At 40.4% G+C, this 23624-nt stretch overlaps 1 protein-coding gene across 1 annotated transcript in view; it reads left to right on the top strand.

Moving 5' to 3' along the window:
• Positions 1-1337: 1337 nt before the first annotated feature.
• The window catches only part of ndel1a (nudE neurodevelopment protein 1-like 1a), a gene marked incomplete at its 3' end in the record, with an annotated part of 36729 nt that continues 14442 nt past the window's right edge, over positions 1338-23624 (top strand). Inside the window, exons 1-3 of the mRNA XM_084170608.1 lie at positions 1338-1391; positions 14298-14398; positions 22163-22316. Of these exons, the coding sequence (XP_084026734.1) occupies positions 14304-14398; positions 22163-22316 (249 nt within the window). The 5' untranslated portion in view covers positions 1338-1391; positions 14298-14303. The remainder of the gene's footprint in view (positions 1392-14297; positions 14399-22162; positions 22317-23624) is intronic.

The raw sequence follows: 23624 nt of genomic DNA, 5'->3' as shown, positions 1-23624 counted from the left end.
TGGGGCTACAGCAGCAGCAGCAGCAGCAGCAGATAGCCCTCCCTTTGTTTACCACTTGCACAGTATATCCTGGAGGCCTACTGTTCCCCCTAGTGCAATAAAGCCAAGCCTTCTGGGCTCAGCTGCAGTACGCAAGACTGCCAACAGATCCACTGATAAAATACCCAGCCCTATTTGTAAGGGGATGTTGGTAGGTAGTAGAATGAGGGAGAAGGCAGGACCTCCTCTGCTACACACACACATCCTACAGTACACTCCACGGCACTAACCGCCTATGCTTGGGTACCTTATTTATTCTCTGGATTGGCAGTTGATGAGGATAAGTCTCTATGACAACGAAACATTCTCCTCTTGTAGTAGAAGGTAACATTTGAATATGAAAGAGGGCCTCATTTGAATATGAAAGAGGGACACACTATAAACTCCACAGTGGCAGTTTCACAACACAGTGTAAAGGGAGTATTCCAGGTTTGCTTGTTTAAAAAGGACTTGCATTGTTATTGCATGCACACACATATCTAATAATAAACGTTCACACCACTCAATCTATAGGCCTAGGGCTATGGATCACAACTGGGGTGTTATGAGTTGGCAATTTAGATCACCCATTTCATGCACTGAGAAGTTTATTTTTCTAGCACTGCAGCACAAAGTGCCAGCACAAACCTTTCTAACGGCCCTGTGGGACTCTTCCAGCTTTGCAAGCAGCGACATTCTGTCTTCAAAGGCCGAGTTCCAGACGGTAAAGGGCGCATTATCAACTTTGTGCGACCTGGAAGCCATGACAGACAATGGATGTTTGGACGTGTTACTAAGCAACAAATGTCGGTACTGGGAAGAGGGGGGAGCAGGACAAGAGACAGGTTATGCACCTGTGTGTGAGCTGGATTCAAGACAGGTGACTTGCTTCTAGTAAAGCCTTTAATAAAGCCGTAAAAATAAAGTCTATAATAAACAGACGTGTCCAGTTAATAACTTAGCTAAATGCTTCCCCCCAGAATGTTATTCAAGAATAGGAGAGTATGACTAGATCACCCCCAAAAACCAACCAATTCATTCACCACTCAACAACAATATGATCCTGGTTCGAGATAGGATGGCAAATGTTTTTGTACATTCTCAGTCAAATACTGTAAGCATTTTCGTTGGAAAAACGTATAATTGAAAACGTTGCAGCTTTTACATTGCAGCTTTTAACCACCAGATGACGCTAAAACAAAGGTATTTTTGATGCACTTGCTCTGCTCATCACGTGCGTGTCTTGCTCTTGTGTAGGCTGCGCGTGAGTCACAGCATCAACAGTTTCTTCCAAGCACAGAACCACCAAGAGGGACGACTACGATGGACTGAAAACCATCAAAAGGGGCGAGACATCGAATGGAAATGTTCAGGTACGTCGCAAAATGTATGTATGAAATTGTGTATAACGTTAACACAATGTATCATTGTCTTTATTTTTGCAAAATGGATGAAAATACAATTCCTTCGAATTGATGGGGGTAGTTAGCTAACGTTAGCTAGCTAGCTATCCAAGCAACGCCCCGTGTACCCGTGCTGAGGCCACCCATGTTTGACAGCTGACAGTTTGGTTTTGACAGTTTATTTAGGCCTATCTTGTAACTAATGACAGTAAGCTAAATGGCAATGGTGCCCGAGCTACATTATTTGCGATAGATAGATATTTAGGTATAGATAGATGGATAGATATCCAGTTTATAATCTCTTTAGTTTGAGGGCCCAGGGGCCAGGCTTGAAAGCTGAAGACCCTCAAGCAAGGATGACATTCACTGAAACTCGGCTAGAAATACTCAATCATGTAGTAGCTAAGTTAGCTAGCTACGTTACAACAACCTATTTGAGTGATACAACGTTATTCACCAATTATTTACTATTATTATGCATCACATTTTGTGATATCATTTTTGCCAATGAGGAGAATTTCTCCTTTCCCCTTTAAATAATTCAGTGTAATGTGTAAATGTAAATTTCCAGGGTAATTGCAACTAAAAACCCGCCCACAAGACCTTAAAACTAGCAGCAAGAGTGGAAATAGCGCTCGCCAGCTTGTAGTCCTAAAAACCGGAAATGAGTGACCTCTGATTCGTTCAGCCATCCCTATGGGAAAATAATAGGGTTTTGGAATAAACGCAGAAAAATAAGGTCTGAGGTTAACACAGGCTTAAGAAAACTTATACGTTTTGTTCTATGAGATAATAGCAGTCAGTTAACAAGACCTTTATAAATTATGAAGCCTTTATGTGTATTTTTAAATTAGATAAATTAGATAAATTCACAAAATTGACCTGGCCTCCACAATCCCCCGACCTCAACCCAATTGAGATGGTTCGGGATGAGTCGGACTGCAGAGTGAAGGAAAAGCTGCCAACAAGTGCTCAGCATATGTGGGAACTCCTTCAAGACTGTTGGAAAAGCATTCCAGGTGAAGCTGGTTGAGAGAATGCAAAGAGTGTGCAAAGCTGTCATCAAGGCAAATGGTAGCTACTTTGAAGAATCTCAAATATAAAATATATTTGGATTTATTTAACACTTTTTTGGTTACTACATGATTCCATATGTGTTATTTCATAGTTTTGATGTCTTCACTATTATTCTACAATGTAGAAAATAGTAAAAATAAAAAATAAACCTTGAATGAGTAGGTGTTCTAAAACTTTTGACTGGTACTGTATATTTCCTGAGCTTTCTTATATCTCCTAGATATAGGACAAACACTTCAAAACCTTGTTTCTTATGATTTTATTGTTTTACTTTATTTTTTGGGCTATTTATGAATGTGTTATTCAATGCGTTTCTCTGGGCTATAGTAGTAAAGGCCAAATTTGATATTTTATCAAATAAATTTGTATCAAATCATTTTCAAATATAGATTTTTTTTATACCTAAAATTCTAAATCAAATAGCTAAATGATCCATAGTATGACCATCTTGAAACAATTCCATATGTCAGCTTAGAGCCCCCCCCCAATGGCTTAGACTTTTAAGAATTAAAACATTACAGTAGTTTTGACATGGCCATGGTACTGTGTTAGCCAAAGTTAGCCTGCATGCTAGCTAACAGCAAACAAGGTTAGTAAGCTAACTGTATGGTAATAACCACAATAATAAAGTCACTTTTGCAGGCAGCTCATGTACACTATGCATAAAATGGTATTCAATATGGTTTGCAGTGAAGGACTTCAGATGTGCCAAACCTAGGAGTGGCTATCTAGCTAGCTGGGCTAGAAACAGCTGGCTAGAAAAACGAGTATTCAGTCAATGCAAGCTAGCTAAGCTTCTGTTCTGAAAGAGTTAGCTACAGGCATGTAGGGTTGTTAACAGAGACTTACCAGACGATGCTGCCAAGGTACATAGTGAAATCAACAATCCATTGTAAAAATCCTGCACTGTATCAAGCTGTTCTGCTAACGTCACTAGCTAACAAAATATTAATCAATGATAGCTGAGCTTGCCGTGGTTTTTTGACTAGCTGGCTAGCTATGATAGCCACCTTGCACAGTAGAATTTTTTTTTTGTTCAATTTATCGTTCATGCCATGTTACCTGGCTAGTCTAAACGGTTAGCCTTCTAAAAAGGCACTTATTTTCATATTTTTTAATTGCTGTCAAAATTAAAACATTCTCAATGAGGCTACTAACATGCATTGTAATCTGGGCTGCCTGTCAGACGAACCATTCAAGTAGTCAGATGAGTAAATGTTCTAATGTTTAACAGATTGTTTTAGCAGGGCGGCAGGTAGCCTCGAGATTAGAGCGTTGGGTCAGTAACCGAAAGGTTGCTGGTTTGAATACCGGAACCAACAAGGTCAATATTGTTTTTTTAAATCTGTCGCTGTGCCCTTGAGCAAGGTACTTAACCCTAATTGCTCCAGGGGCACTGTACAATGGCACATTTAGCTACTTTGAAAACGATGTCACAGGGGAAAATGTATTGGTCGTGGGTTGCAGGTTTTTGGGCTACTTCTAAATTGCACCGCGGCCACTGTGGCATTTCTCTTTCAAATATAATCTATACATTTCACTGTTACCTGCTGCTGCAGACTACCAGGCAGGCTGTTGCTGAGTGAGTGAGTGATGAGGAGGGCCGGAGGGGTGTGTGTGTGTTGAGAAAGCGCTGCATGCAGGTGAGTGAGTGAGTGAGAGGAGGGCAGCGCCAGCACGCGCCCATGCCATGACAAGTGATATAAGAACAACGAACAGCACTAGCTAGCTACATACTTCTCCCTCGTGTCGTAGAGAGAAATAGTAATGTAACTCTGCCATGGTTCGTTGGACAAAGTGAAAGTGAATGTGGTTTTTGTAGGGTTTTTGGATAAACGCCGAAAAATAAGGTCTGTGGAAAACACAGGCTTAGGAGATCTTATATGTTTTGTTCTATGAGATAATCTTCATCAGCTAACACCTCATTTTGTGAATTTTGAAGAATTTATGTAATTTAAAAAAGCACATAAAGACTTCATAATTTATAAAGGTCATGTTAACTGACTGATATTATCTCATGGAACAAAACGTATAAGTTATCTTAAGCCTGTGTTAACCTCAGACCTTATTTTCGGCGTCCCTATTATTTTCCCATAGGGATGGCTGAACGAATCAGAGGTCACTCATTTCCAGTTTTTATGACTTTTTTTTTTTGTAAATCTTTATTTTAACAGGGAAAAACAGACTGCGACCTGGATCTCTTTTACGGCTGTGCCCTGTGTAAACATGTTGACATGTACAGTTTTAGACATACAGACAAGAACATTTCAAACATACAAAACACAATTCAACAGAAACAATCACATATATATCGCCAGACTACAAGCGCTATTTCCACTCTTGCTGCTAGTTTTAAGGTCTTGTGGGCGGATTTTTAGTTGCAATTACCCTGGAAATCTTAATTGGACCTGGCAACCCTCCACGCATTTTATTTATTTTTATTGTACCTTTATTTAACTAGGCAAGTCAGTTAAGAACAAATTCTTATTTACAATGACGGCCTACACCGGACGACGCTGGGCCAATTGTGCGCCGCCCTATGGAACTCCCAATCACGGCCGGTTGTGATACAGCCTGGAATCGAACCAGGGGATCTGTAGTGACGCCTCAAACACTGAGATGCAGTGCCTTAGACCGCTGCGCCACTCGGGATCCCTGACAAGATTTCCATTACACTGAATTATTTAAAGGGAAAAGGAGAAATTCTCCTCATTGGCAGAAATGATATCACAAAATGTGATGCAGAATAATAGTAAATAATTGGCTATATGGTGAATAACGTTATATCACTCAAATATGTTGTTGTAACGAGTGTGCAAAGCTCTCATCAAGGCAAAGGGTGGCTATTTGAAGAATCTCAAATATAAAATATATTTTCATTTGTTTAACAATCATGTAGTTTGGTTACTACATGATTCCATATGTGTTATTTCATAGTTTTGATGTTTTCACTATTATTCTACAATGTAGAAAATAGTAAAAATAAAGAAAAAACCTTGAATGAGTAGGTGTTCTAAAACATTTGACCTGTTGTGTATGTGTGTGTGTGTGTGTGTGTGTATATATGTATATATATATATATATATATATATATATATATATATATATGTATACATACATATGTATACATACATACATACATACATACATACATACATACATACATACATACATACATACATATACATACATACATATACAGCTCTGAAACCACTGCAAATATTTCTTAAATCAGCATCTCTACATGTATGACAGCCATTCCATTCCAGTGTCTGTTGAATTCCAACACAGGCACACCTCATTCTACTGAATTAGGTACTGATTAGGTGATCACCTGAACCAAATCTTATTTAACGAGGAAAAGTATAAAAACCACTGCTGTGGTCATCGCTATCCTCTTGCAATAGGACCAGCTGGATGGCAAGAACAGTGCTAATAGTACATCAAAAGTAATATTAATAAAAAAATAACTATGGACCATGCCAAAAGAGTTGAAAAGGAACGTTTTGAGTGAGGAAAAGAAGGGTTCAATTCTGGCTTTACTGGCAGAGGGATACAGTGAGCGTCAGGTTGCTTCCGTCCTTAAAATTTCAAAGACGGCGGTTCATAAGAACAAGGTCAAGCAGCAGACATTGGGGACAACAAAGCTACAGACCGGCAGAGGGCGAAAACGACTCTCTACTGACCAGGATGACCGCCAACTAATTCGAATGTCACTCAACAACCGTAGGATGACATCAAGTCACCTACAAAAAGAATGGCAAACGTCAGCTGGGGTGAAGTGCACGGCGAGGACATTTCGAAACAGGCTCCTAGGGGCAGGACTGAAGTCATGCAAAGCTAGAAAAAAGCCCTTCATCAATGAGAAGCAAAGAAGAGCCAGGCTGAGGTTTGCAAAATACCATAAGGATTGGACCGTAGAGGACTGGAGTAAGGTCATTTTCTCTGATGAGTCCAATTTTCAGCTTTGTCCAACACCTGGTCGTCTAATGGTTAGATGGAGACCTGGAGAGGCCTACAAGCCACAGTGTCTCGCACCCACTGTGAAATTTGGTGGAGGATCGGTGATGATCTGGGGGTGCTTCAGCAAGGCTGGAATCGGGCAGATTTGTCTTTTTTGTAGGACGCATGAATCAAGCCACATACAAGGTTGTCCTGGAAGAAAACTTGCTTCCTTTTGCTCTGACATTGTTCCCCAACTCTGAGGATTGGTTTTTCCAGCAGGACAATGCGCCATGCCACACAGCCAGGTCAATCAAGGTGTGGATGGAGGACCACCAGATCAAGACCCTGTCATGGCCAGCCCAATCTCCAGACCTGAACCCCATTGAAAACTTCTGGAATGTGATCAAGAGGAAGATGGATGGTCACAAGCCATCAAACAAAGCCGAGCTGCTTGAATTTTTGCTCCTGGAGTGGCATAAAGTCACCCAACATCAATGTGAAAGACTGGTGGAGTGCATGCCAAGACGCATGAAAGCTGTGATTGAAAATCAGGGTTATTCCACCAAATATTGATTTCTGAACTCTTCCTAAGTTAAAACATTAGTATTGTGTTGTTTAAAAATGAACATGAACTTATTTTCTTTGCATTATTCGAGGTCTGACAACACTGCATCTTTTTTGTTATTTTGACCAGTTGTCATTTTCTGCAAATAAATGCTCTAAATGACAATATTTTTATTTGGAATTTGGGAGAAATGTTGTCAGTAGTTTATAGAATAAAAAAAAATGTTGATTTTACCAAAACACATACCTATAAATAGTAAAACCAGAGAAACTGATCATTTTGCAGTGGTCTCTTAATTTTTTCCAGAGCTGTATATATATATATATAGTGCCTTTGTAAAGTATTCAGACCCCTTGACTTTGTCCACATTTTGTTACGTTACAACCTTATTCTAAAATTGATTAAATAGTTTTTTCCCCTCATCAAACTACACACAATACCCCATAATGACAAAGCAAAACATGTTTTGTAGACATTTTTGCAAATGTATACAAAATTAAATACTATCACGTTTACATAAGTACAGTGGGGAAAAAAAGTATTTAGTCAGCCACCAATTGTGCAAGTTCTCCCACTTAAAAAGATGAGAGGCCTGTAATTTTCATCATAGGTACACGTCAACTATGACAGACAAATTGAGATTTTTTTTCTCCAGAAAATCACATTGTAGGATTTTAAATGAATTTATTTGCAAATTATGGTGGAAAATAAGTATTTGGTCACCTACAAACAAGCAAGATTTCTGGCTCTCACAGACCTGTAACTTCTTCTTTAAGAGGCTCCTCTGTCCTCCACTCGTTACCTGTATTAATGGCACCTGTTTGAACTTGTTATCAGTATAAAAGACACCTGTCCACAACCTCAAACAGTCACACTCCAAACTCCACTATGGCCAAGACCAAAGAGCTGTCAAAGGACACCAGAAACAAAATTGTAGACCTGCACCAGGCTGGGAAGACTGAATCTGCAATAGGTAAGCAGCTTGGTTTGAAGAAATCAACTGTGGGAGCAATTATTAGGAAATGGAAGACATACAAGACCACTGATAATCTCCCTCGATCTGGGGCTCCACGCAAGATCTCACCCCGTGGGGTCAAAATGATCACAAGAACGGTGAGCAAAAATCCCAGAACCACACGGGGGGACCTAGTGAATGACCTGCAGAGAGCTGGGACCAAAGTAACAAAGCCTACCATCAGTAACACACTACGCCGCCAGGGACTCAAATCCTGCAGTGCCAGACGTGTCCCCCTGCTTAAGCCAGTACATGTCCAGGCCCGTCTGAAGATTGCTTGAGTGCATTTGGATGATCCAGAAGAGGATTGGGAGAATGTCAGATGAAACCAAAATATAACTTTTTGGTAAAAACTCAACTCGTCGTGTTTGGAGGACAAAGAATGCTGAGTTGCATCCAAAGAACACAATACCTACTGTGAAGCATGGGGGTGGAAACATCATGCTTTGGGGCTGTTTTTCTGCAAAGGGACCAGGACGACTGATCCGTGTAAAGGAAAGAATGAATGGGGCCATGTATCGTGAGATTTTGAGTGAAAACCTCCTTCCATCAGCAAGGGCATTGAAGATGAAACGTGGCTGGGTCTTTCAGCATGACAATGATCCCAAACACACCGCCCGGGCAACGAAGGAGTGGCTTCGTAAGAAGCATTTCAAGGTCCTGGAGTGGCCTAGCCAGTCTCCAGATCTCAACACCATAGAAAATCTTTGGAGGGAGTTGAAAGTCCGTGTTGCCCAGCGACAGCCCCAAAACATCACTGCTCTAGAGGAGATCTGCATGGAGGAATGGGCCAAAATACCAGCAACAGTGTGTGAAAACCTTGTGAAGACTTACAGAAAACGTTTGACCTGTGTCATTGCCAACAAAGGGTATATAACAAAGTATTGAGTAACTTTTGTTATTGACCAAATACTTATTTTCCACCATAATTTGCTAATAAATTCATAAAAAATCCTACAATGTGATTTTCTTGATTTTTTTTCTTCTCATTTTGTCTGTCATAGTTGACTTGTACCTATGATGAAAATTACAGGCCTCTCTCATCTTTTTAAGTGGGAGAACTTGCACAATTGGTGGCTGACTAAATACTTTTTTCCCCCACTGTATATATATTTAACCCCTTTTTTGGGTAGGCACAAAACGACCTTCATACTTCCATTTGTTTTTTAAAAACCAGGACTGGATACCTTCAGAAGAGTGCCGAGAACACCATCGTGTTCGTGAGAGTCTACCATTTTCATAGAGTGGTCATAATAGTTTGTAGGTCAAACCGTTTGGATGCTACATACGTTTTTCGTGAGAAGGCCGATTTTCGGGATGTCTCATGGTCTGACAAACACAGCTCTAGCTCTGCCACCTTTTACTGGCAGATGTGGTGAATTGAGATGTATCCAATGCAAAAAAAACGAATATCTCTAGTTTGATGGGGATTTTTGTATTATGTTAGTTAGATTGACGCACCTTGGGAGTCAATCCACGCTAGGGGGTTAACACTGATAGACTTTGCTCGCTGAATGAACACAAAAACATGTGCAAGTGGGTTTTTGACTGGACTATACAGGCTTATTCGATGTTAGCGAACTACTTTGTTATTGTGGACGTCATTAATTTAGCTCGCTTACTAATGTCGGGTAACAGTAGATCCGATTCCCCTGCCCATGTAAAAATCACTTTAATGTAGCCTACAGCTGAATGAGCTCAAAAACGTATGCAAGTGGATTTTTGAACAGACTATACAGGCTTGTTAACATGATTGATAGCATTTAATTGTTGTTCCATCTCAAATTGGTAGTTTTAGCTTTTAGTTTATTCACTTCTTGATCAGAGTTTTGATCAAAAAGCCATGAGTGAAGTAGGCGTGCGGACGCTCAACCATTTCCATGACATTGTATCAATATGGCTGTGGCCACATCTCTCTAAGCTTGTGCTAGGCGCTCGATAAACGTATAATATGTTCTAAAAGCATTTTCTTAACATCATGTTCAACAAGGTTACCTAACATTGACATGTAAAACAATGTTGTAGGTTGATTTGAGCGTTCAAGTAAATCACAGCACAAGGTAGACTACATGGCAAATTGGAAATCCACTGCAGTATTCTGTTCATCCTTCTAGGATTTCTGTACAGCATATTAAGCTATTTTACTGCCTCTCTCAAGACTCAGTCTGGCTCAGTCCTTTGTGGCCATGAATAGTATTTTATGTCACTACATTCAATGTAACTTGATGCCGGAGCAGAGGTCAGTCAGTCAGCAACATTTGTTCCCAAGGTTTCTATCAATGCCACTAACTGTACAGCACAACAGAAGCATTGTCCATCTGTCTATTTAGCTAGGCTACCTCTCTCTCTCTCTTTTCTTGAGTGATAGGCTATGGGCAATTCCACGATAACAGAATTATGCTGAGACTCCGATATTTTTCACTTTAAAATGTATGCCAAACAAAAACGATTGATTTAAAGTTTAACAAACCGTACAACTCTATGCACAATGACTGACTACTTTGAACAGTTTACACAGTAAAAAACGTTGTGTCTGCACAGTTCTTCCTGTAAATGTGTTATTGTAAAATGTTCTGTGGAAATTGTTAAGTAGCCCTTTTGCATGGAGTTCTATGGTTTGTTAAACCTTTTAATGAAATATTTTTGGGTATACATTTTAAAGTGAAAAATGTGAGATTCCGTTACCATGGAATTGCCCCTATCTGACACTTGGTTGCCCACTTGTATTAATCGCAGGGCAAAAGGTCAGTATTAGTGACTTTCTCACAGATCACGTAGCCATTTCACACACATCGTGAAACTATATTTTGCATCAATTGTCAATGATTTTCAACACACTGGCCAATGTGCTAGAAATTCCTCTATGCTGCTGAGAGATACAGTGCCTTCAGAAAGTATTGACACCCCTCGACTTTTTCCTACATTTTGTTGTGTTACAGCCTGAATTTAAAATTGATTCAATTGAGGGTTTTTTTGTCACTGGCCTACACACATTACCCCATAATGTAAAAGTGGAATTATGTTTTTCGAAATGTTTACAAATTAAATAAAAATGAAAGGCTGAAATGTCTTGAATCAATAAGTATTCAACCCCTTTCTTATGGCAAGCCTAAATAAGTTCAGGAGTAAAAATGTGCTTAACAAGTCACATAATAAGTTGCATGGACTCAGTCACTCTGTGTGCAATAATAGTGTTTAACATGATTTTTGAATGACTACCTCATCTCTGTACCCCACACATACAATTATCTCTAAGGTCCCTCAGTTGAGCAGTGAATTTCGAACACAGATTCAACCACAAAGACCAGGGAGGTTTTCCAATACCTCGCAAAGAAGGGCACTTTTGAGCATGGTGAAGTTATGAATTACACTTTGGATGGTGTATCAATACACCCAGTCGCTACAAAGATACAGGCGTCCTTCCTAACTCAGTTGCCGGAGAGGAAGGAAACCGCTCAGGGATTTCACCATGAGACTTTAAACAGTTAGAGTTTAATGGCTGTGATAGAAAACTGAGGATGGATCAAGAACATTGTAGTTACTCCACAATACTAACCTAATTGACAGAGTGAAAAAAAGGAAGCCTGTACAGAATAAAAAATATTCCAAAACATGCATCCTGTTTGCAACAAGGCACTAAAGTAATACTTCAAAACATTTGGCAAAGCAATTAACTTTTTGTCCTGAAAGTGTTATGTTTGGGGCAAATCCAATACAACACATTACTGAGTACCACTCTACATGTTTTCAAGCATAGTGGTGGCTGCATCATGTTATGGGTATGCTTGTAATCGTTAAGGACTAGGGAGTTTTTCAAGAGAAAAATAAATGGAATGGAGCTAAGCACAGGCAAAATCCTAGAGAAAAGCCTGGTTCAGTCTGCTTTCCACCAGACATTGGGAGATGAATTCCCCTTTCAGCAGGACAATAACCTAAAACACAAGGCCAAATCTACACTGGAGTAGTCAGGTTATAGTTTTGACTTAAATCTACTTGGAAAATCTATGGCAAGACCTGAAAATGGTTGTCTAGCAATGATCAACAATCAATTTGACAGAGCTTGAAGAATTTTGAAAGGAATATTGGGCAAATGTTGTACAATCCAGTTGTGCAAAGCTCTTAGAGATTTACCCAGAAAGACTCCGCTGTAATCGCTGGCATAGGTGTTTCTACAAAGGTTTGACTCAGGAGTGTGAATACCTATGTAAATTAGATATTTCTGGATTTAATTTGTGGAATAAGTCAAGGGGTATGAATACTTTCTGAAGGCACTGTACCTAGGCTACTTCCTGTGGTGACCATTGTTTACGTTCATCAAAACCCCACATTCATTGCAGAATTGAGAGTGAGTAGAATCTATTTAAAATCCCAGTCTAGACTCCAGATGTTGATTTGACCTACTACAGTACAGTTACACCTCGATCACACCGATAGCGTCATTGCGCAAAATGGTACGCAGCATAATCTGGATATGTGTGCAACAAAAGTTCAATATTCATCTTCTACTACCATTTCTGTCAATCTGTCTACGTATACAGTTTTACGCATAAGTTTGATACATCCAACGTATGCACCACACAGAACGCACTGCAACTGCCTCTGCAATGCAATGCTGCGAGGCAAACGCAGCGTTCCATTGGAAATGAATGTACTTCTGGTGTACCAAAATGCAATGACGCTGTCTGTATGATCGAGGCCTTCGGCTCTTGCATCCTAGCCAACTGGTTCCGGAAAAAAAAACTAATATCGAAGGTGGCAGGTGGCAGGTAGCCTAGTGGTTAGAGCGTTGGGCCAGTAACCGAAAGGTCGCTAGTTTGAATCCCCGAGCTGATAAGGTGAAAAAATCTGTCAATGTGCCCTTGAACAAGGCACTCAACCCTAATTGCTCCATGGGAGACCCTGGCCTTGACCCCTCTCTCCGAGTGTGTCTCAGGGAAGGTTGGGATATGCAAAAAAACACATTTCCAATTCACACATGCGTAATAATACACATGTGGGAAATAGGACAAATATAAGCACCCACCAAAACTATTATTATTTATAAAAATAATTTATATTGTCATTATTCACTTGCAGCCTTTTATCAGATTATTGTACAGCGCCCACATAAACCTACTCCGTGAGTGGTTAGGCCTGTATCAACCCAAAACGCTGACATTTGATTGGGAGCAATATAACAGTCCAAGATCTAGATCCTCATTCATGTTCCAACACCCCCCCCCCCCAACCCATGGCTTCAGCTCAGGGCTCCGGGCTTGTTTCTTGGAAACTCAAATCTGTATTCTGAAGCGTTGTTGTTACCCTTCCTTCTGTGCTGGAGGAAATTGACCAAATTCACATAGAAATGTGAGTTATAGATCTGTAATTCTTATTGAAAGCAAGTCTAAGAAGCGGTAGATCTGTTCTATGTGATCAATTTCTATGCTTCCTGTTCTTAAGTTTCGTTTTTGCGTCTTTTACTTTCAGTTTTGTACACCAATTGAAAATATAATATTTTTGGTAATTGAAAATATATTTCACATCGATTTAGATGGTACAATGATCCTCTACACTCTGAGTCTAGGGACTCAGACAGGCCCTTTTGATTATTTATTCCCGGCTAAATCATTGATCTGCAGCTTTGTGCGGCCTGATGGGACTTGATGATACAGCCCAAGAGTTGATGTCTGTCTTGTGATGAGTTAGATCTAGGCTATATAAAGCTTGCTTCCCTGGAAGCCCAACACTTTTGGCAGAGGAAGTTCAAGAGCCAGGCAGACTGCAGAAGAGAGGTTCTATGGCTTTGGCACACAGTGCATAATAAATTATTATTGGACAAGAGTTGAAATTGCTGAGTTGAACATCATTCCAGTCAGTTATGTGTTTTGTAATTAGATACAGAAGAGAGGGCTCGAGAGAGGGCACCCAACCATTACGCATAAACACACTATGGCACTCGACTACAACTGTACAGAAAAAGCTTGAGAGAATGCTGTAAAGGTATTGATTGAAAAGGACAGAGCAGGGTACTGCAGGTCATTCTGTCAGAGCAGTGTGTCTAATAAAAAATGTCCTCCATGTCACTGATGGATGCTCTGTGTACTCTACTCTGGTCCTATTCTATTTCCTTTTTGGCAAAATATCTAATGTATCATATTTGCTCTGGTGGTTGTTTATCTACATGATGATGTGTTGCCACTCAACTTGTGTGACCCAACAGTGCTACTGATGAATATGATTGTTTGTTTTACCATGTACAGTTGTATAATAGAACTTGTTTCTCTTGATTTTTCAGATCTACATGTATACCATGGACACTGATATGATTCCAAAATTCTCCTCGAAAGACGAGGAGATTAACTTCTGGAAGGCTCTTTCCCTCAAGTACAAGAAAAAGTAAGATATGCACAAATCATGCCTTTTTATGTTACATTAATGCTATCTCTATGGTCATCATCAGGCTTAACTTTTACTTGAACTCACCAGGAACTCAGAGGGGTTACAGTATGATGTTGGAATCCTGTGGTTTCACTGTGCGTGGGATCCAAGTAACACTACCTGTACTTTTAAAATCATGAATACTTCTGAAAGGAAATTCCCCAGCCAGACTTGTTACATGGACCTCAAATAGCTTTCATCATTCTGTCATTTTAAAGAGCTGTAATGAATGATATATCAAGTTTCACCTGTGAAAGTCCTTTTATGTAAGACCTTGTTAGGAATTTCCTTCAATGCTCCTTTATACTTCCAAAGGCACATCTGGTTTCACATTAAAAACAAAAGCCCTAGTATGTCTCTCTATTCTAATATAGTCTACTGAATGGGATTACGTAAAAGCGGTGTTTAGATTTGTGTTATCTTTTCTCATCTGTGAGAGACTGGCAGTGGGCGACAGACGTGACTCTGCTCCCTGTAATGGAATTAGCTCTGGTGTATTTCACTCAATGAACATTCTCATCACACAGCATAGGCCTACTACTGTTTGAAACAAAAGACTGCTGATAAGATTGCAGTGGACCACAGACACACCCGGCACTAAGTTATATAAGGAGAAGTTCCATGTTAAAGGACCCATGAGCACCAACATATGAAGTTTATAGGAGCATGCCAAATTGGGTGTTAAATGAAAGCTAAACGTTTATTTTTTTTTATTCAACCATTTTCTATTCTACAAATTAGAAATAAGCAAAGGCTTTGATTTATGGTCAAACAGATGGAAAAGGGGGTCTTAGACAACATCTACCAGGAAAAAGACTTAAAAGGTATTAGAAAGCACAATAATGTTGAAGTAAAGACCCCTCCCAAATAATATCAACACTTATATTTAGTTTTGAAGAAATGATTTGCCTTCTGTAAGTTGAAGAAACATTGCCTTGTAATTCTGTTTCCAAAAACCCACATCTTTAAGATATTTAAGTTCACAGAAGTAACAAGTAAAGGTAGACTTACCAAATAGTTATAGTGTTTTTACTGATATCAAGTTTGTTTATGAATTATAAAGTGATTACAACTCGTAATTCTGTTACCAAATCTGCATTTATTGGCTACAATGGGAAATTGTAGTAACAAACCCCAGTTGGGTCACCTCTAATGCAACCCCTGGTAGATTACAGAACAGTACAGTACTCTACTTTTCTTTACTGTACTGTTCTGTAATCTACCAGGGGTTGCGTTAGAGTTCAGAAATCTGCATTTTCAAAACACAGACCTTCAAAAAATCTGCGTTATATATAAATCATTTCACCTGCGTTTTATTTTGAAAGTCAGTGTTTTTTTTGCTTCAATAGAATGAGTAGGGGCGTGCAACTATTGTTTTCAATGACAGAAAATACATTAGTGCAACACATTTGGCAGAAAATCTGGCTTTATTTTCATCAGATGACAAAAGAAAACTGCAACACTATTTGGCTGGCAGTCACACAAGTAAATTATCTTACAATGAAAAAGAAAGGTACTTTTTGCAAAAACAATGCATGGCCATCATATTTCTAATGTTTATCATAGAAAGAATGTAGCCAGCTACATTTCCTAATGTTTTGCATGAAGTAAATCTTGCATTTTAGAGAAAAGTAGGGTAGGCTACACCAAGAAAAGTACAGAGACAAGTAGCTACACATCAGTCAGAGCACTGTCTGCTGATAAAATGCGTGTTCGTGAATTCTCATCCGAGTGGAGAAGTGCAACTGAAGCACAAAATTAGTCAGATGCCGAGCTAGTATTATAATAAGAAGCATTTTCAAATCAGCGTTTACAAAACACAGCAAAATAATTCTTATGCGTTTTAGCTTTTTTTCCAACGTAGAAAATGCACAATTCTGCATTATCGCGACCCCTGTCTCTACGTACTGTGCTGTCCAAACTTGTGAAACATAAACGTCTATGATTGGTTCAGATTTGGTCTGGCCCAGGCAGACTGACCAAAGTTTAACTACTTTTCAACGTCCGGTGCCGGTCGATGCTCAGTGGATGAGGATGCTTGTTACAGTAAATGGAAAGAGGGTAGGTGGTAGGTGTCAGTAAGAGCCAGAAGAAGTGAAATTAACTGGAGAGAGGAGAGAGAAGCAGAGGGAGAGTGAGAGGGAGGGGTTGTCCAGACTGTTTTCACAGTCTTGCTTTGACCACCAGATGACAGAACGAGAAAGAAAACTAGATTAGAGTTCAGTACAGTATAATGTACTGTATTGTACTGAAGATATATCTACTGTACTGAACTCTACTCTGTTTTGTACTGTACTGTACTCTACTGTGCTGTACTGTGATGTCCTAACTTGTGAAACATAGACGTCTATGATTTGGTTCAGATTTGGCCTGGTCCAGACCAACCAAATGTGGTCTTGTTTAGAGGCAGAGCTCAGTAGAATAATAGCCAGTGTGTAGAATAATAACCAAATATGCAAAATAAGGATATTACATATTTCTACCTTTGTGTACCTATTCAGGATACATCACCATGAAGAGAATTATATTTGTGTCCATAATTATGCATTTCTGTATAGTACAGATCAGGGACCCATGATGCAGGCCTAATTCCGTTACTGTAATTCCGTTACCGGATGTAAATCCACTTCACTTACTGTAGTTCAATAACCAAAATATATTTTTTTCAAAGTCAAGGTGTCATGTCATAGCTGACACCCCATTCTATCTGCAGACATCTTTGAATCTTAATTCAGAGAAGATGTTAAAAATTGTCCATGTGCATAGAGTTGTATGATTAGTTCAACTTTGAAATCAAGGGTTTTTGTTTGGTAACATTTTGAAGTGAAAAATGAGTCTCCGCCCAATTCTGTTACTGTGGAATTGCGCTAAGGCTCTCTGGAGATTTACACCCGAGGGGATTCAAATCCACTTCCCTTTGTATTGCTCGATAAATGTGTTTCAGATGAATTTTGTAGTGAAGCAGTTGTACAATATTCTTTCTTACTATCAACAATAGATGCTCTTGCTTGAGGATTCCCCCAAACACTGTTGCAAAAACATTTTTTGTAGTAAAGTGAGGAGGATGGACGGGTTCCCTGACAGCTCAGGGATATCCTATAGGGACATCTGCCTCAAGCGGTTCAAAGGCCACGAGGGTGCTGCTGCGTTTGGAAAAAAACACAGATGGAGGAAGTGGGCTTTCCCCTTCAAAACACCACTGCCCCCAGGGTCACAGCACAGGACACCCCATAGCAGGACAGTGAGTGCTCTTTGATGGCTTTCCTGGCTCCAGGGACCCCTTTCACCTGTCCCGCCAGTCACATGCCTGTAGCGTGCCATGCCGATGGCCCCCGGTCATTGACATTTTTAGAGCAGCTGTATTTATATCCATGGCTGTAGCAGGCGCCAGACACTTACTTACATAACCACACTCAACCCCCCCACCCTGAAACGCTGTTAAGCAGTGTAACAGTACAAATCCTGTGTGGGCGTTGTTAACCCAATGAGTCCCACCGTAACAAGGGCTGATCCCGTTGGGGCCCAGGGCCGGGTCTTTTTACAAAAACGTCTGTAGAGTCTGAATGGTTTGAGTTACACAAAACATGCTCTGCCCTGGTCGCATACCCACAGTAAACAACCCAACCTCGTGGTTATTTATATAATATCTACTGGTGCTCTGGGTAACGGACAGATAGTTTGTTGCCATATGGAGAGGCCAAGGTGGACCAGTGACGAGATGTGTTAGTAAACAATGAGGTGAAGTCAAAGGGTTCTTTTGATTAGCTGGATCATGTGAGTTCAGTGTAACAAAATCAGAATCACGTTTATTGTCCTACAAGAGGAAAATCTTGGCCCAGCTCACACATGAATACATAACACAAATATGAAAACACAGAAGAAACAAACAACAGTCAGGCATAAATCCTGTGTGGTCTTTGTTAACCCAATGAGTCCCACCGTAACACCGTTTTGGACTTCTAACCCTTTTTAAACATTGTGTGTTTGAGCTACAGACTTCTGGGTTGTACCATTGGGCTTTGTTAAAGGGATAATCCACCCCAAACCACTTATCTCTACGATTAACAGTGTTAAATAACACTAATATATGAAAATATTTTTTTTGTAAACAAATATTTCATTTTGTCGTTATAACAAGGTTAGTAGAAACGTGAAAATCGTTTTTGGAAATCTGTTTGCAGCTCAAGTCTACTACAAAACCCACAATGCAATGCTCTCTCTCTCTCTGGGCTGGCTGGCTAGCTAGCTAGGTAGGTAGCTAGCTAGAAAACATAGCTACACACAATAATACCAAAGTCAATATCAGCATGTAAAGTAGCTACCTAGCTGAAAAATCGCCTTATCAAACTGCACTATCAATTTAGGAATCTTACTCACGAAGTTCAATTTGTAGTTCGTCTCTGCCACTGAGCTATAAACGGTGTCTCTGCCCACAGCGAGAGCAGAGTAATGTTGTCATGAGCTAGAGCGGGGTTTGTGAGGCAAGCGCGGATCCCGAAGGGGCCCGGGGCCGGGTCTTTTTACAAAAGCGTCCGTAGAGTCCGAATGGTTTGTGCTACACACTATTAAAAGCCATGTAGGAAAAGCTGAGACTCAATGCTCAATGATGCTCACAAGCTACACAAAAGTCGATAGAAGGTAAGGGGTTCTTCTACATAGAAGATCATAGGAAATCCCAGGACATACATTGAGTGTACAAAACATTAGGAACACCTTCCTAATATTGAGTTGCACCACCTTTTGCCCTCAGAACAGCGTTCTGGCCGATGTTGACTCTAATGCTTCCCACAGTTGTGTGAAGTTGGCTGGTAGTGGATCTCTACTCTGAATAGCTCGTTCCCATCTCATCCCACAGATGCTCAATCGGATTGAGATCTGGTGACTAGGCAGGCTGCTGCAGTAAGCGGAATTCACTGTCATGTTCGTGGAACCATTCCTGGACAATCCTAGCCTTGTGGCATGGGGCATTATCCTGTTAAAAAAAACTATTCGCAGATGGATACACTGCTGCAATGAAGGGATGCACCTGATTGGCATTGATGTTCCATATCCTGTGACATTCATACCTTACTCCACTTTTATCAAGGGGCCCAATGTGTGCCATGAAAACACACCCCCACACCATCACCACCAGCCTGCAATGTTGACACGCGGCATGATGGATGCATGTACTCATGTGGTTTTCTCCATGCCCTAGTCCTCCTTTGTCCCCTTCATCAATTACCTGTTTTCGACCAGCCGTTGGCTGGATGTCCTTTGGGTGGTGCACCGTTCTTGATACACACGGGAAACTGTTGAGCGTGAAAAACACAGCAGCATTGCAGTTCTTGACACACTCAAACCGTTGCGCCTGGCACCTACTACCATACTCCGTTCAAAGCTACTTAAATATTTTGTCTTGCCCATTCATCCTCTGAATAGCACACATACACAATCCATGTCTCATTTGTCTCAAGGCATAAAAATCATTTAACCTGTCTCCTCCCCTTCTACACTGATTTGGTGGATTTAACAGCTGACATCAATAAGGGATCCTAGCTTTCACCTGGATTCACCTGGTCAGTCAATCTATGTCATGGAAAAAGCAGGTGATCCTACTGTTTTGTTCACTCAGTGTAGTGTCTCTATAATAACATAATAAGCTCACATAGTTTCTGTCACAAGCTCCAAACTCCACACATTTGTCACTGACTAGTTAGATATTTATTTCCCGGTGAGCAAACCATTTCTGTACTTACATCATTCATATAAATTAATTTTTATCAGGTTTTTGCTTTATTTGTGAATAAAACTCATGAATGCAACTGTTTATGTGAATTTGTTTTGTGTTCTACTTGTAGCCCTGGTTGTCCTGAAATAAAATTGTAAAACACTTTATTGTGAGGCTAAATATATAAGTGCTGGACATGCAGATAAATGAAAGTCTGATAAATGAAAAGCCAAGTTTTGCTGGGGTTTCGGGACTAATAGGGTTAAGATGTGTAACAGTACAAATCCTGTGTGGATTTTGTTTTACCCTACGGTTTTGTACACCAGCTTCAAACAGTTGAAAATATTATATTTTGGGTTATGGAAAATATAAACTATATATACAAAAACACTATATATACAAAAGTATGTGGACACCCCTTCAAATGAGTGAATTCAGCTATTTCAGCCACACCCGTTGCTGACAGGTGTATAAAATCGAGCACACAGCCATCCAATCTCCATAGACAAATATTGGCAGTAAAATGGCCTTACTGAAGAGCTCAGTGACTTTCAACGTGGCACCGTCTTAGGATGCCACCTTTCCAACAAGTCAGTTTGTAAAATGTCTGCCCTCCTAGAGCTGCCCTGGTCAACTGTAAGTGTTGTTATTGTGAAGTGGAAACGTCTAGGAGCATCAACGGCTCAGCCGCAAAGTGGTAGGCCACACAAGCTCACAGAACGGGACCGCCGAGTGGTGAAGCACGTAAAAATCGTCTGTCCTCGGTTGCAACACTCACTACCGAGTTCCAAACTTTGGGAGCTTCATGAAATGGGTTTCCATGGTCGAGCAGCCACACTCAAGCCTAAGATCACCATGTGCAATGCCAAGCGTCGACTGGAGTGGTGTAAAGCTTACCGCCATTGGACTCAGGAGCAGTGGAAACGTGTTCTCTGGAGTGATGAATCACGCTTCACCATCTGGCAGTTCGACTGAAGAATCTGGGTTTGGCGGATGCCAGGAGAATGTTACCTGCCCCAATGCATAGTGTCAACTGTAAAGTTTGGTGGAGGAGGAATAATGGTCTGGGGTTGTTTTTGATGGTTCGGGCTAGGCCCCTTAGTTCCAGTGGAGGGAAATCTTAACGCTATAGCATACAATGACATTCTAGACGATTCTGTGCTTCCAACTTTGTGGCAACAGTTTGGGGAAGGCCCTCTCCTTTTTCAGCATGACAATGCCCCCGTGCACAAAGCATACAAAAATTGTTTGTCGAGATCGGTGTGGAAGAACTTAACTGGCCTGCACAGAGCCCTGACCTCAACCCTATCGAACACCTTTGGGATGAATTGGAACGCCGACTGCGAGCCAGGCCTTATTGCCCAACATCAGTGCCCGACCTCACTAATGCTCTTGTGGCTGAATGGTAGCAAGTCCCCGCAGCAATGTTCCAACATCTAGTGGAAAGCCTTCCCAGAAGAGTAGAGGCTGTTATAGCAGCAAAGAGGGGACCAACTTCATATTAATGCCCATGATTTTGGAATAAGATGTTTGACAAGCAGGTGTCCACCTACATTTGGTAATGTATTGTATTTCACAGCGTTTTAGTTGGAATGACTGCTTGTTTTGTCACAAACTGAAATTAGGTGAACTATTTGAATTTTTGGAAATGGTTTTTGCATATTCCACCTTTTTAAGCAGTGTAACAGTACAAATCCTGTGTGGGCTTTGTTAAGCAGTGAAACATGATCTGCACTTTCAATTTCCAACGTTTAAATTGCCTTAAGACATTTGTGTATGTTTAAGTACCGATGCCATGAGGGATTTGTATGTTTTTAGATTAACAAAGAAGATCAAGGATAATATACCATTGATCACATTAGGCTGCAACACGATTGTGTGATTTTTATTTATAACTCTTAGATACACTATTGGGTCCATTTCATTTCAAAGTAAAAACCAATAGACTGTAAAATAACAATGGTATAATGGTTTACTAACCATGTCCTCTCCGGTGGTGTATGCCCTGTCAGTTACCAGGAGGCCCAGGAGGAGCTGCTGGAGTTCCAGGAGGGCAGCAGAGAGCTGGAGGCAGAGCTGGAAACCCAGCTGGGCCAGGCCGAGCACCGTATGAGAGACCTGCACTCTGAGAACAGCAGGCTCAAGAACGAGGTGGACTCACTCAAGGTACCAAGATGGACACAATGCGCTAGAAGGACTGAATAAATTTTTTTTGTGCTTGGAATGTGGCAGTTACAAATCTGAAACCCTGTGAATTTGAGTTACCTGTGAATTTGAATATTACAACCATGACTTGGCAAGAAAATATTTACGAGGCGCCTTTAGCGTTCATGCTGAAAAAGTATGATGCACTTCTTTTGACAACCTATGAAACACGCCATATCCCTGACATAATAAATTATTGATGACTATTTGAAGCTTATATCATCATGGCTTGTCCTTTAGTGCTGTCTCCAGAGAGGAGGTAAGTTGTTGTAGCATGTATCTGTGAGTATCCCAGCGTACAGGATATTAATGAAATATCAGGCATGGTCAACAGTAAAGTAGAGGGTTCTTAATCAAAAATTAATGTGTAATCTAAATGAGAAATCTCTTTCATATCAGTCAGGCAGACAAGGAACTCTTACTCATTTTTGCTCTGATCACTACTACGGGGAAACGGCCTATCAACAATATCATATTTAGAGTTCCTTGTAGCTAATGTGTTTTGAGTTCCCACTTCCTCAGGTGGTAAATTATGTAGCACATTGCCTAGGCCAATATGCACAAAAAACATGCGGGCAAATTAATCTAAAAAAGTATATCTGATTATTCTGGATCCTATAATGACATGTTGCACATCAAAATATCCATCATGCATTCCCTGAACTTGTTAGATGAAATAGCAATTTTTTTCATGAACATGTTCGATGAAATAACTAACTTCTTTCATGCCTTGGCACTTGAAAAAGTCAGTCTAGAGGCCTCCCACTTACAGTGGGGAAAAAAAGTATTTAGTCAGCCACCAATTGTGCAAGTCCTCCCACTTAAAAAGATGAGAGAGGCCTGTAATTTTCATCATAGGTACACGTCAACTATGACAGACAAAATGAGGAAAAAAAATCCAGAAAATCACATTGTAGGATTTTTAATGAATTTATTTGCAAATTATGGTGGAAAATAAGTATTTGGTCAATATCAAAAGTTTCTCAATACTTTCTTATATACCCTTTGTTGGCAATGACACAGGTCAAACGTTTTCTGTAAGTCTTCACAAGGTTTTCACACACTGTTGCTGGTATTTTGGCCCATTCCTCCATGCAGATCTCCTCTAGAGCAGTGATGTTTTGGGGCTGTCGCTGGGCAACACGGACTTTCAACTCCCTCCAAAGATTTTCTATGGGGTTGAGATCTGGAGACTCCAGGACCTTGAAATGCTTCTTACGAAGCCACTCCTTCGTTGCCCGGGCGGTGTGTTTGGGATCATTGTCATGC

Source organism: Coregonus lavaretus (assembly GCF_964263955.1).
Source record: "Coregonus lavaretus genome assembly, chromosome: 1".
NCBI classification, from domain to species: Eukaryota; Metazoa; Chordata; class Actinopteri; order Salmoniformes; family Salmonidae; genus Coregonus; species Coregonus lavaretus.
The sequence above is the reverse complement of the archived record's forward strand: the minus strand, read 5'-3'. Positions and strand labels throughout refer to the sequence as shown.